This window comes from Giraffa tippelskirchi, chromosome 5 (genome assembly GCF_054371585.1).
Source record: "Giraffa tippelskirchi isolate mGirTip1 chromosome 5, T2T-mGirTip1v1.2.pri, whole genome shotgun sequence".
NCBI lineage: Eukaryota > Metazoa > Chordata > Mammalia > Artiodactyla > Giraffidae > Giraffa > Giraffa tippelskirchi.
The window spans coordinates 98,836,749-98,852,022 of NC_137279.1; the positions used below are offsets into that span (position 1 = coordinate 98,836,749).

Genomic DNA, 15,274 nt, shown 5'->3' on the forward strand with positions numbered 1-15,274 from the left:
CTGCTCCCCGCCCCTCGGCGCCCTTCATCCCGGCGCCCACGCGGCCCGGTCCCCCGAGCGCGCCCCCGCTGCCCGCCAGCCCGGCCCGGCCCGGCCCGGCCGCTCCCCCGGCCCGGCGCGATGTGGGCGGCCCAGCCCGCGCCCCGCAGCTCCATCCACCCGCCCGCTGACGTTGCGAGTTCAGAATAAAGGGCGAATCGCCGAGCCGGAGAGAGTGCGCTCCCCCCACACCCTCCTTTGTTTCTGACTCACTGAGGGTGAAGAAGACAGACCTACACCCCGCCGGGGAACGGCGTCTGGGGCGGCGGGGGGACCCAGACTCGCACTGACTGCCGGAGCGAGAGGTGGAGCCTGAGAAGACCGCCCGGGCCGACCTGCCGAGAGAGCCGGCAGGGGCCGATGGATCGGGTGATGGAGAGACAGGCAGGTTCCTAAAGACCAGCGATAACCTAGATGAGATCTTCTCCCTCCCAAACCCCAAACAAAAACAAGAGCGTGAGCTGAGAGGGCGTGTTACCCAGGACTGGCATCCGGAATTCACACGCCCTAGGTGGTGGAGTAGTGGTCTGGGCAGGTCAACTGTTGGGGAAAAGTTTTATGCTTCGGAGGGTACCGATGTGTAGGGGCTCTCCGCGGAAGAGAACTTAATATTAATACACATTTCTTCCAGTTTACAAATCCTTAGGCCTTATTTGAGCCTCGGAAGAATAACCCTATGTATGAGGTAGTATGATCTCCAGTGCATAGAGAGAAAAGTGAAATACAGAATTTGCAGACACATTGTAAGTGCTGGAAGGAATAGAATTCTTGTCTCCAAAGCCATGATCTGTTAGACCAAGTGGCTTTAAATATAAGCACCAGGTGAGGCTTAAACATCCTGCTACCTGGTGTCTCTCCCTAATGCACTGACATGTAAAAATTCCACCTTGTCTACCACAGTACCCAGAAGAGGCCCTGGCTGGAGGAAACTGCTGATCACTCCTAAGCCAAATCTGCCACGGAGCCCACACAACATCTTGGTAACTTCCTTTTCCCCCTCAGTACACATTTAATGGGAAGAGGAGAGAGGAAACCTAGTTTGGGTACTGGTTTCATCACTGCTCTGTGGCCTTTGGTCAAGTCACTGAATTTCTTTGGGCCTCAGTTCCTCTGTAGGAACTGACTGCCAGTTCCACCAAGAGGAAAGATAGGGGAATACATGAGATGACCCATGAAAGTCCTTTCAAAATACAGTATTGCCCTCTAGGGCTAATTACTAAATAATAATGAGCTAACGAACACACTGCCTGACATATGGCAGGCACACAGAAACTTTCAAATGAATAAAAATCCCTGGCACAGAGGAGCAGAGGAAAGGAAGAACCTCTTTTTCAGAGATGTCTCCAGATTTAAAAAAAAAAAAATGTTGGCCAAATTGAGCAGTGAAGTGGTCTTGGCTTTTTCTGGTATCTGTCAAATGAAGGAGGGGTCTTCTCTTTTTTTTCCAGCTCCTCCTTTCTCCCTAATCTGACAATATTCCTCTTAACCTCTTCTCATTTACCATACTAATTTATTCCTCTATTTTAGACTGATATAGAAACGTATCCTTTCAAAATGCTCTCATATATAGTTTCTTTAAATCTTTAGTGCCACCTTGTGAAGTATAAATATTATTTCCACTTGGAAATGAGGAAACAGGGCATGGCAAATCAACCCACTTGCCCAGGTTAACACAGCAAGTTACTGGCTAACTAGGTTAGAATCCAGGTTTTCTGACTCCACAAAGCCTAGGCTTTGTACACATACACAGTCCCCTTCTCACCATCTCTGTTTTCCACCCTCCGTGGCAAATAGAAGGGGGAAAAGTGGAAGCAATGACAGATTTTATTTTGGGGGGCTCCAAAATCACCGTGGACAGTTAATTGCAGCCGTGAAATTAAAAGATGCTTGCTTTTTGGAAGGAAAGCTATGACAAACCTAGGCAGCATATTAAAAAGCAGAGACATCACTTTGCCAACAAAGGTCTGTATAGTCAAAACTATGGCTTTTCCAGTAGTCATGTACAGATGTGAGAATTGGACCATAAAGAAGGCTGAGTGCTGAAGAATTGATGCTTTCAAACTGTGGTGCTGGAGAAGACTCTTGAGAGTCCCTTGGACGGCAAGGAGATCAAACCAGTCAATCCTATGGGAAGTCAACCATGAGTATTCATCGGAAGGACTGATGCTGAAGCTCCAATATTTTGGCCATCTGATGTGAAGAGCCAACTCATTGGGAGACACCCTGATACTGGGAAAGATTGAGGGCAAGAGGAAAAGGGGGTGACAGAGTATGAGATGGTTAGATAGCATCACCAACTCGATGGAAATGAATTTGAGCAAACCCTGGGAGACAGTGAAGGATAGAGGAGCCTGGAGTGCTGCAGTCCATGGGGTTGTAAAGAGTCAGACAGAACTTACTGACTGAACAACAACAACTATTTAAAAGTGATTTTAAAAAGAATGAGGAAACCCAAGGTATTGTCATAAGCGAGGAAGCAAAATGTCCCAATATACTGGTGAGAAAACTACCCTGCTTGATGTTTTGAAAGCTTGCTGGCCCAGGGAGATGGGAGTGGTTTGGACTTTTAAATAGGTTCTTGTTTATGGGAAAAAAAATTAATTCATGACTTGCTCCATCTTCCTTTAGTCAGCAAATACTTGAGGACATCTTGCATGCAAGTTACTAGAGCCCCCTGTGCTGTATTGGCAAGGAGCTGGAGCTTTGTGGAACATCAGGCAAGGGGACTGCTAAAATATCCAAACTCTCCAAAGTAATTTTCAGATTCCAGAACAGATGCTTGTGGGCTGGAGAACCTTCCCTGTCTATTTGCTCCTGAAGCTGTTACATAAATTTCTGGCTTTTCTTTGTTCATTAACCTGTACGGCTACACTCCTTCATGTTATCATCCTGCCCTACCCTCCCTTGCTTGTCTCTTTTGGTTCTGTTACTCATCCCTCTTTCCATAAGCCATGCTCCTCCCCTGGCCTGTTCTTTAGGCTTTACTTCTCTCCACCAGGCGAACCGCGTCGTGGCACCTGAATTGGGATCTATGAATTGGGACTATTTCCAAAGATCAATCTTTAAGTAAGAAATCTCAGAGTAGAACTTATGGGTTTGTTTTTTTTTCTCATTTTCATAGCACAGTCTCCTCAGTGAGCTTGACACTACCACACACACAAACCACAGTTCAGTTCAGTTCAGTTCAGTCGCTCAGTCGTGTCTGACTTTCTGCGACCCCATGAATTGCAGCACGCCAGGCCTCTCTGTCCATCACCAACTCCCGGAGTCTACCCAAACCCATGTCCATCGAGTCAGTGATTCCATCCAACCATCTCATCCTCTGTCGTCCCCTTCTCCTCCTGCCCCCAATCCTACCCAGCATTAGGGTCTTTTCCAATGAGTCAACTCTTCGCATGAGGTGGCCAAAGTATTGGAGTTTCAGCTTCAACATCAGTCCTTCCAATGAACACCCAGGATTGATCTCCTTTAGGATGGATGGATTGGATCTCCTTGCAGTCCAAGGGACTCTCAAGAGTCTTCTCCAACACCACACAAACCACAAAAATAACTCAAATACCCCAATTTCCTTCTTTGGTGGAGATAAGATACTGGGGGTACTTATGGTGGGTTACCTCCCTAACTGGATTGCCATGGATAAGACCCAACTGTCAGTAGCTTTGTTCTTAAATTGGCTACTTTATAAGTAACTTCACTTAAAAGAGAAAGAAGGAAGCCATCAGAGGTAAGGATTGTGAATTGCTGCCTGCATATTCACAGGCCAGAAACTGTTAGCTAAACAGTTGTTTAGCTAAATACAAACATCTTGGCTTTTGTAGAGTGAATGGGACATAGAGGTTTTGACTAGGGCATTTCAATCTCCTAGAAGGGAGCATAAAAGCATTAAAAGCATATGAGACCTTAATTAAAATGTTTTTAGAGATTTTCCTAGCGGTCCAGTGGTTAAGTCTCCAAACTGCCAATGCAGGAAGCACGGGTTTGATTCCTGGTCCCGGAACTAAGATCCCACATGCCATGTGATGTGGCCAAAAGATTTTTTTTTTAAATGATGTTTTTAAAGGGAAAAAAGAAAGGGCCAGTAATAATATTATCAGCTCTATAAATCTTAAATAAAAATATGAATCTTTGATCCTTAATAAAGAAATGCCATCTTCTGGTATAAAACACCTTGAAGGTAAGGCTCATTTCTTAAGACTTTAAAATTTTTCCTTTTGGCTGCACCTTGAGGCATGTGTGTGGGATCTTAGTTCCCTGACCAGGGCCCCCTAGAGTGGAAGCACAGAGGCTTAACCACTGACTGGACTGCCAGGGAAGTCCCTAGACTTCTTTTTTATTTTTATTAATTATTTTAATTGGAGGGTAATTACAATATTGTGTTTTTTGCCGTACATTGATTGACATGAATCAGCCACGGGTGCACGTGTGTCCCTAGACTTCTTAATATTGCTAGAGGAGTAGGCACTATGGAAGCAGATGAATAATGAAGAGAACGATATTAGAAAGGTGTTCTTATTCCAGAGTTATCTTGCCAAGAGAGGGGCAAGCACAGGTAATCCTGTTTGGAAAAAGGAGGTTTCCATTTGAAAAAACTATGTAACTTGTAAAATGCTGCATTTAAAACTTGTCTCCCCTAGCCTTAAAAGTAAGGCTGCCTTACTTTTTTTTTATTATTTAAAAAACAAAAGAGAACAGAACTTATTAGATCTTAGCTCTTCGCTGTAATATGGACAAAAGCCTCAGGGGCTTCTCATGAGTGTCTGGTGAAACAATGGCCGAGAGCTGAGGGGAGAGGAAGGGGGAGATGGGTCCAATGACCCGTCAGCTCTTCCCTCCTACTTCTTAAACCGCTGATTAATGTAGTGGGAGGATGACAGAAATTCAGTCATTTTGTGTAGTGATTCTGTATCCCCAACTTGGAGACAGAATCCATATTATTTATACTATTATTAGTCAAATTTCATTGGGTGGTTTACTATGTATCAGACATTGTTCTAAGTGCTTTATATGTATTCTCTCATCTTTTTTAGTCCTTACGATCCTATGAGGAGGAATTTAATTACTCTCTTTTTGTATTAATAGATGAGGAAACTGAGCCACTAAGAGACTTAGTAACATTCCCAAAGTCACATAACTATGACACAGATTTGAGTCTAGACTGTCTGATGCTACAAAAAGTTTATCAACATAAAAGGAAGGTTTAAAAATTTTATGCCAAGCACCAGGAAAGGACTGTGGTAGGATTTGAGCACACCATAATTTCCTGGTATTAATGACATTATAATTTTCCACTGCTTTCAAGAGAAGTGAAATTGACACCAGAATATATTATTTGCCTTGACATACTTTACCTATCCTTTGGGTACAGGCAATGCTTTCTCTCTGTTTGGTGTACAGCCAGCTCATGCCTCATCTCATAAATTCCGAATAAATAGTTATTAACCCCAAAGAAACAAAAACAAATCACTTGTATCTTTTCATAAAATGGATTTTTATTGTCTTCATACATGGTTTCTCAGTACCACAGAAAACTGCAATTTAGGGACAAATAATTTTTGGATGGTTCTTATAGAAATATGAGTTTTCAGAAATGATTTGTGCAGAAATGTGATGTTAATGAAAAATAAAAGGGGTCAAGAGGAGCGTCTGTAGTATGTGCATCTAATTTTTAATTTTTAAAACTCCTTTAAGCTCTAATCCTTTACTCAAGTAAGAGCCCAACAAAATTAATCAGAAACTGAAGTGATTGTGCTATCAAATACAAGGAATACATTTTTTTGAACTGATACAAATGGTTTAATTTTGTTAATCAATTCCAAATACTGTAAACATCTGTACATACATACTTTTGTTCTTACTACTCAGTTTGCCTAAATTAAGTATGAGTTCATGAGCTATTTAAAAAAAATTAATTTTTATTGAAGTATAGTCGCTTTACAATGTTGTGTTAGTTTCTGCTGTACAGCAGTCAATCAGCTATATGTATACATATATCCCTTCATTTTTAGTTTCTTTCCCATTTAGGTCACCACAGAGAATGGAGTAGAGCTCCCCGTGCTATAGCTGTATACAGCAGGTCCTCATTAGTTATCTGTTTTATACATAGTAGTGTATATAAGTCGATCCCAATCTCCTAATTAAGGAATACATTTATTTATTTGATAAAGAAACCATGAGAAAACTGGATTGGAATGGGCTCAGACTTATTCTCAACTCATCACTGGGAGTCTTGGTGTCTGTGCCAACAGTTCGGGAATCAGCAGGCTACCTGGATGTGGGTTATAACAACAAGCTCAAAACCCAAGGCTCTTCTCCAACACCCCTCTGGTCAGTGGAGAAAGCCTGCAGCGATGCAAGAGGGGAAGTTGCACCATTCGGCTCACCTCTCCATCACCACTTCATCTTCTGCTTGCTGACCTTGATGTAACCTGAGAGCTTTCCTTGCTTCGGCTGTGCAGTCCAGAAGCCAGAACTTCCTCTAGGAAACTGACCAGTAGACTTGAGTTACTCAAAGGGGGGACAAAAAAAGGCATCTCCAAAACAGAGTATCTTGCTCATAATATCTACGTAGATGAAAGGATATCATGAGTAGAACACAAGAAGCACCGGTCTGATATCCGGGTGCAGAATAGAGGCATCAGTTGAGCACGAAAACATCTGGGCTAGGAGAGCGCCTTTTGGCACTTTCCCAGAGTTCTGTGTTTTTAGTTTTAAACTTGCAGGATTTTTCAAGTTTGAAATTTCTAGTCTGGAATCCAGAATTTTTAAGGACAAGGCTATCCAATCTCAGAACCATATTATATCAGTACCTCTTACTTATACTCTTAAAACTGCCTCAGAACTTTTATTGTGCCTCTAATCTATTCTTTATCCAATCTGCTATCCAAAGTGGCACCAATTTTCTAAATACAAGTTATATCCTATTGTATACTTTTTCCTCTTCTGCTTTAAAAACTTTCTTTTGCTTATAGAATCATATACAGATTAAAATTCAAGGCTCTTTATAATGTGGCCTAGTAATAACTGATAGTTGTATCTGTTTTGTTCTGAGACTTGGTTTAAGCTATGTGTGTGTATACATATAAACGGAGTGTATGTATTTATGCTATTATCCTCATTTAAAAAATGAGAGATTAAGTGACTTCAGAAGGTCACAACAGGTAGTAAGTGGCTTAGCTGGGATTCAAATCCAGCTCTCGAATCCACACAATACTCTCACTTGTCTGGTTCCATCTCCCACCAACCATGCAGCCTATGTGCCTTTCATGCCCCACCATTCATTGTTCCCTAAATGTGTCCTAAGATTTCACACCTTTATGCTTTTGCTCTTATTATGTTCTAAGTCTTAAATGATTGACTACCCCTTCTTTGTCTGATGAAATCCCTTGTATCATTTTAAGGCTGAGGATTAAAGGCCACATTTTCCGTGAAACCTTCCCAAACTCTCCTCCATGCTGAACTAGTCACCTCCATCATTATTATCACTCTGTCCTAGAGCTGTTTTAGTACCATATTATTATTAATCAGGTACTCCATACATTATTGATGCCAGAATAGACTGTGAGTTACTTAGGGTGGGACTAAGATTTATTCATCTTAGATCTTCAGAGTTTAGCACAGAGGCTGACACTTAGTAGGGTCCCAATAAAGGTATACTGAATAAATGAAGTAATTAAAATAGCCACCCATTGGCAAGAAAGCTTTCTCTGTAATACAGGAGTTTGGGAGGCAGTACTTAGTTAGAAGTATGCTGGACTCTTTCTCAGGATACAGGTCTAGTAGCAGGCAGAGGGTTGGTGAAATGACCAGGTAACTTATTATTACCGCAGTTTTAGACCTGGAAGATTATAGGCTTAGAGAATTTAAATTCCAAACTCCTTTGCAAAAGAAGAAAATGGTGAAATAGAGGGAAAGAAGTAGAAGCTAAACTCATCTATTCATCCACTGAACACCTCTGTTAATAATGGCACCTCTGTCTAGCCTGGCTCTTTGGCCAGTTGGCCAGGAGACACTTGAGGTCAGAAAATAAGTGTCAGGAAATGAGGCAGCACTTTTTTTGTTGTTGTTGAAAGATAACACAAGAAGTCTTTGATTAGTGACTTTTGGTAAGAATGAAACAAATATGCTGGGAAACCCTATCAAAATCTATGAGGTGATCTTTGCTTCACTTGAGACTGTGCTATATGTGCAAAGGAAAGGACTAACTTCCTGAAATTGTACTTAAAGATCCTGCTCTGTGGATCAACAAGACCCCACATTCTTGCCTGCAAAGAGAAAACGCTCTTTATATCTGCTAGGCCTAATTTTGTTCCCCAGGGCTATTGTGGCTTTTTAAAAAGTATCTATTTGGGGACTTCGATGAGTCACTTCAGAATGCTTTAAAAATTATGGGTGATGAACATATTGGTATCTGTACCCCAAATTTAGACTGTGTTTAAAAACAACAAAACAGAATGATTTTTCTTCCCAGATTTGTTTTAAATCCATCTTACTTAAAAACCAAACTCAAAAACCCCCTTCCCCTGTGATACTGTAATCCAGTCCATTCAGCTCAGTTCAATTAAATGTAACAGTATGTACTGAGCATCCATTATATGGTAGGCACTGAATGAGGTGTATATATGAACACTTGTTATGACTTCTAAACTTTAAGGGGCTCTCAGTCAGAGGGATACACAATCACAAAGCAAAGTGAGAGATGGTATAAATAGGAGATAACCTAGTGGATTAGCACTAGTGCTTGTCTTGGTTTGTGCTGTCATTTTGGGCTCTATGGAGAGAACTTCGAAGGTGGGCAGAAAAGAGCCTGATTTTTAAAAATCAACCTCAAAAAATCTTACATCACACATTGAAAAACAAGTTTCTTTACTTATAAGTCTTTGGTAAGGGACTAGAGACTAACACAGAATTTTAAGTTTTAATTACTAAAATAATTGAAAAGAACAACTGTGTTCCTAAATAAAGCTATATATTATAACAATATCTGTCTATTCCTTTTTTTAAAAAACTATACTCCACAGATGGAAATTACATGTGAGTTTCTTACAATAAAAACATTAAAGGAATTTAGAATCAGATCTGAAGAGTGGTATAATGGAAAAAAATGAATGGAATTTCTGGGGAGCAAGAAAATAGAAAAAGACATTCTGAAAAATAATGAGAAAAAATCCAAGATATTTGCCTTAATGGAGTAATAAGCTTCTAATTATAGCCAAATACTTAGTTGGAATATCGGAACGGGGGAGAGAAAAGGACAAGATTGAACTTTTAATAGCTCAAAATACTGATTACGGTTGTCAGAGCTACTGCTATGTTTTCTACTTCTTTGCTTCTGAATATACTATTCCCTCTGTCTAGAAAGCTGTCCCATCCCTATCGCATTTTATCTAGTCGACTGATGCATCTTTTAAAACCCAACTTGCTCTCACAGTACAATGCTTCTAGGAATTTATTTGTTTTCATAAGCCTATGAGTTTTTTTCGGTACAGTAATACATGAATATATTCTTTCTGTAAAAGTGTTAAGTAGTATACATAAAGCTCATCTTCTTTGACTCTTCTTTTCCCCATCAGTCTTTCCAGAGATAACAATTTGATCAACAAATATTTATTAAGTGCCTATGTGCCAGGCACTGTTTTAAAAGCTGTGAATATAGCAATAAGTGAAGTGAAAAAATTCTGCTCTCATGGCATACATATTCCACTAGGGAAGGAAGGAAGATAAGCAAAATTGATAAGTAAAATGTAATAACGGTAAAAAACATCACTTACTACATGTGAAGTACAATTCTAATGAGATAGAAACCATCCTACTTCACAATGAAATTAAGGCACAGGAATCAAGTCTTATATCTTGAACGTGACCAAACTGGGATGCAAACACAGACAATCTCGTTCTCTTATTCAAGAGAACAAGAGTTTGTTCTTTTAACCATGATGCTACACTGCCTCTCTGTAATATGTTAGATGAAGAGAATGCTATGGAGAAAAACAAAGCAGCTTTGAAGGAGAGTTGGAGGTAATGATGGTGGTGTGAGATTTTAAATCCAGTGGTCAAGGAAGACCTCACTGAGAAACTGACATTGGAGCCAAGACTTGAATAAGGCAATGGAAGACATATCTGGGGGCTTCCAAGGCCAGGTATGTTCAGGGAACAGAAAAGAGGATGGTGTAGCTGGAGTGAGGTGAATAAGGTATTGGGTAGTAAGAGATGAGATTGGAGAGATTAAGGGAAGGGGATGGAGGGGAGTGTGAAGATGAGCTCATGTGAGGCCTGGTAATAAGGATTTTAAGGATTGTGATTTGTACTTTGAGTAAGATGGGAAACAGCTGGAGGGTTTAGTGCAGAGATGTGACATTATGTACTTTCATAGATTCGCTCTACTGCTATACTGAGAACAGACTACACGGGGTTAAACGTAAGGCATCCTGATGGGAAGCGATGGTAGTACAAACCAGGCAGTTGTGATGAGAGGGTATCAGATTCTGGACATGCTTTGAAGGGAAAGATCACAAGATTTACTGATAAATCAGCATGTAGGTGAGAGAAACAGGGGAGCCAGGAAGACAAGGTTTTTGGCCTAAGCAACTAGGAGAATGGATAAGTCTGAGGGAAGATTATATTTAAGAAGAAATATTGGAAACCTGGTTTGATTATTGTTAAATATGGATGTTTATTAGACATTCAAGGAGAAGTATCAAGTAGACAGTTAGATATATACATCTGGAGTTTGGGAGAGAAGCTCAGATTAAAAATAGTGATTCTCAGGACTTCCTTGGTGGTTCAGTGGCTAGGACTCTGGGCTCCCAATGCAGGGGGCCCAGGTTCAATCCCTGGTCAGGGACCTAGATCCCACATGTGGCAGCTAAGGATCCCTTTTGCTGTAACTAAGACCCAGTGCAACCAAATAAATAAAAATATTTTTAAAAATAGTGATTCTCAATGGAGAGGTGTGTGATTTTATGCTGAGGGTACATCTGGCAATGTCTGGGAACATTTTTGGTGGCCATAACTGTGGGAGTGCCACTGGCCTCTGCTAGGAATGCTGCTGAACATCCTATAATGTACAGGACAGTTCCCCCCAACAAAGAATTATCTGTCCTCAAATACCAACAGTGCTGAGGTTGAAAAACTCAGACTAGAGATGTAAATCTGGGAGTCATTAGAGGATATAATTTAAAGCCATAAGACTAGCAAGGAGTGAGGTGTACACAAGAAGAGAGGGAGTCCAAGAATAGAGTTCCAGGGACTTCAAAAATAGGAGAAATGAACAAAAGAGACAAAGAAGGAATGGCAAGTGAGGTAGGAGGACTAGCAGAGTGTAGTTTCTGGAAGCTAAGTGGTAAAAGTCTTTCAAAGTGAAGGAACTGGTCAACAGTGTCAAATGCTGCTGAAATGTCAAGTAAAATGAGTACTAAAAGTTGATTCTGAGTTTAGCCACATGGAGATCCCTGGAACCACAACAAAAGTGATTTCGGGGAATGACAGGCATGAAAGGCTGAATGGAGTGGCTTAAGAGAAGAGGTAAGATTTAAAAGAAGATACAGATTTAAGAGAATGTATAAGGAGAGGAATCAAAGGTCATGAGTAAAAACAACTCTTGAAGAATTTTGCTATAAAAGAGAACAGAGAAATAGTATAGAACCTGGGAAGAGATAGGAGGTAAACAGAGTTTTTAAAGATGGGGAAAAAACCTAGCATGTTTCTGTGCTTCTATGAATGAGCAAATAGGGTGTGAAAAACCCATTCAGGATTGAGAGAAAAGCAGGTCTGGAGTGATGCCCTAGAGAAAGTGAGGGAATGGAATCTGGTGCCCAAGTGGGAGGGCTAGGCTCAGCCAGCAGCACTAACCACTGTGATGGGATGGAAGGCGGAGGACAGTGGCAGTGTGGGAGCTGTGGGAGTTCTCTTCTAAAGACTTTTTACCTGCAAGTCCACCTTGAATAATAGCTTCTTGATCTGTGTATCCTCAATATAAAGCAGACACTGAATTAGGTATTTGCTGAATGAATACATGGATCAGATTTATATTTTTTACAAGAAGTTAAGACCTCAGCTTAAATGTCACCTATTGTGCTAAACTTTTCCTAAACATCCAGCAGCAATTGATCAGGAGTAAGGGAACAAGCTGGCTTTGATATCTATGTCTGAAAATATTACGAATCTCATACATAGAGATCATACTGCTCTTCACTGGGTGTATACTTTACCCATTTAGAACTCATTAGTTCTCAAATGCAATGTACCTTTCCCGACCACCTCCTGTCTTCAGTTATGCTGTTTTCTCAGTCCTGAATGCTCTTTCTTCCTATGGAAATCCAACTTACTCTTCAAGGTCTAGTTCAAATGCTATCTCCATGGTGAAGCATTTCCTGATTACGCTGCCAGAATTAATTATTTCTTTTTTGGACACATTTTATTTAACTTACATACATTAACACTTCTCAAACTTTTGTACCTAAGAACCCCTAAACAACAGAAGAGAATCAATTTATTAGTATTGAGGGTACAGTCCAAATTGGTTTACTGGCTTACATCTTTCTTGAGGGCTGATATTTTGCTTTAAAAACACATTAACAATTTTGTTATTTTTCATAAAAGGGCCTTTTAAATTTCAACAAACATAAACACGTTTATATTTTTTGCAGAGGAGTTGATCAGCTAAATTATTTAATTCTACTCCTGGAATTAGAAGTCCCCCCACTGCTAAAGAAAACAGACATCCCAAAAGATGTGTCATGCTTATTCTGTGCCTTTGTGTGACTCTGGTACTAATTATATCCTAATTTGAGAAATACAGGTTTGTTTGAGTTCTCCACCTGAACCATAAGATCATTAAAGATAGGGATCTTATTTTCTTTGTATTTTAGGCCCTGCCTTGGAAAAGTACCTTATATAAAGCAGTTAATAAATATCTTCTTCCCAAATAGTATTATCATAACAATCTGTCAATACCCTTGGCTCACATTTTTTTCTTGCTGCTCTGTGACTAAACCAATAGTAATAGCAATAGTAAACAAAACAAAAACCCAATAACTCAAATGTCTATGGACAGATGAATGGAGAAGCAAGCTGTGGTATATTTACACAGTAGAATGGTACACAGTACTGAAAAACAAATGAACAAGATTACATGGAATAGTACAGATGAATCTTAGACATATGGCCAGTGAAAAAGTATGATACAATTTTCTTTATTAAGCTAAAAAATACGCAAGACTAAACAATGCTTGCTTATTCTATGTTTAGAAATACATGGATTAGTGATAAAAATACAACTCTCTCCATCAAAGCAAGGGAATTAAACACAAAATTTAGGATACTGTTTACTTGTTGTAGGGAGATAAGGGATATAATTGGAGCAGAATACACAGACAGATCCATGTTATTGGCAATTTTCCAGTCCTTTGGTGAAGGATCCAAGAGTATTCATTATATTTTCTAACTTATATTTACATATGTTCTTATTGTTTAGTCACTAAACACTTTTGGGACCCCATGGACTGTAACCTACCAGGCTCTTCTGTCCATGGGATTTCCCAGGCAAGAATACTGGAGTGGGTTGCCATTTCCTTCTCCAGGGGATCTTCCTGACCTAGGGATTGAAACCATGTCTCCTGCATTGCTGGTGGATTCTTTACTGCTGAGCCATGAGGGAAGCCCAAAACTACTATGTTAAGATATAATTAAGAAAAAAGCTTCTATATCTAAATGGTTTCTATACTCTGACATTTCTCACAATCTTTAACATGCTAATGTGAGTCTCTCTATTTTCCAAGAGGATACAGTGATTTAGTTGTCCAAGAACCTTTTTAAAATATCTATCAATATCTCCCCAAACAAATCTTGCATAGAACAAACCTTGGAAACACTGGCTTAATATATAAAATATTTCCTTGATTATAACCAACTCCAATGAGGTTACTTTACCCCATGATACTTTCTTACAAACAATGGAACCACCTGTTGTAGACTACTCCTTCCCAGTTCCCACCTTAGTACCAGACACCAGATTTATGAAAAAATTAGCTGCTGCTGCTGCTAAGTTGCTTCAGTTGTGTCTGACTCTGTGCGACCCCACAGATGGTAGCCCACCAGGCTCCCCCGTCCCTGGGATTCTCCAGGCAAGAACACTGGAGTGGGTTGCCATTTCCTTCTCCAATGCATGAAAGTGAAAAGTGAAAGTGAAGTTGCTCAGTCGTGTCCGACTCTTCGCGACCCCATGGACTGCAGCCTACCAGGCTCCTCCGTCCATGGGATTTTCCAGGCAAGAGTACTGGAGTGGGGGTGCCATCGCCTTCTCCAAAAAATAAGCAAAGCAAAGCAAAACAAATAAACAGGAGCCCTTGGTCTTACTTCATCTCCCTCCTGTGAAGAAATTGGACAAAAAAGTAACCAGTGGGATTCTGCATGTATCCAACACTGTGCATGTGTAATTCATGTGAGGAGAAGAGATTATCCTCATGGTCCACAGGGCAAAAGATGGACTCCTCAAAGACTGAACTGCCTGTAACATCAGTTACATAAAGGTATGAAAGGAGATTATCATCTGAGAAGAAACAGAGTGATAGATGTACTTTCTCACCACTGGGAACATTCAAGACCACATCAATTTGTCAGAGCAACAACTACAGAAGTAGAATGGGGACCACCATACCAAAACCAACAAACACCCCCCACTCCCCCAAACCAAAAAGAAACAAAGCTCCAAATAACCTCTCTGTAGCAAGCATGGATGTTAAAGACACTGTGAAAGTCTATTAATTATAGAGGTGCTGAGTCTGGAGGTTTCAAAGGGGAAGTTTGTGTGAGTACAAATGGAAATCAAGCTACTAAAGTTTTTCCTGCATAGACCACAAAAGTCACCCGGCAATTGGCTATCTTCATAGTAAATTTCACCATAACCCCAGTAATGCTGGGCATAATAATATAATTCTGCTCTTGAGTTATGTTAAAGTAAGAGTTTTCAAACCAAGTGATTTGGAAGTATGGGTAACAACAGAGGTGGTGATGATGAATATCCAGTCTTTTTTTACTTGATTTTCCCCAAATGTAATGGTAATAACAACAGCAGTAGCAAGCAACACATATTAAGTGCTTCTCCTGTGCCAGGTTCTCCTCTAATATTTTATATATATTATATCATCCAATCATTATAACAATGATATAAGGAGCTATTATTACCTCCACTTTACAGCTGAGAAAATGGAGGCACAAAAAAGTTAACTTGCCTAGGGTC

The 15,274-nt window shown here is 40.3% G+C and overlaps 1 protein-coding gene and 1 long non-coding RNA gene across 4 annotated transcripts in view; one reads left to right on the forward strand and one right to left on the reverse strand.

Moving 5' to 3' along the window:
- The first annotated feature begins 253 nt into the window (after nucleotides 1-253).
- Nucleotides 254-7,059, forward strand: LOC145505513 (uncharacterized). Its single transcript, XR_014053093.1, has 3 exons — nucleotides 254-423; nucleotides 940-1,019; nucleotides 6,204-7,059. It is a non-coding gene; the product is annotated as an uncharacterized LOC145505513 (long non-coding RNA).
- Nucleotides 5,511-15,274, reverse strand: part of VPS45 (vacuolar protein sorting 45 homolog) — a 64,845-nt gene continuing 55,081 nt past the window's right edge. For all 3 annotated transcript variants that reach the window (XR_014053092.1, XM_081487864.1, XM_081487863.1), the window contains one exon: nucleotides 5,511-6,522. Coding sequence is in view for 2 of the 3 variants with exons in the window: in XM_081487864.1 (XP_081343990.1) it covers nucleotides 6,435-6,522 (88 nt within the window). In the remaining variant the exon portion in view is untranslated. The remainder of the gene's footprint in view (nucleotides 6,523-15,274) is intronic.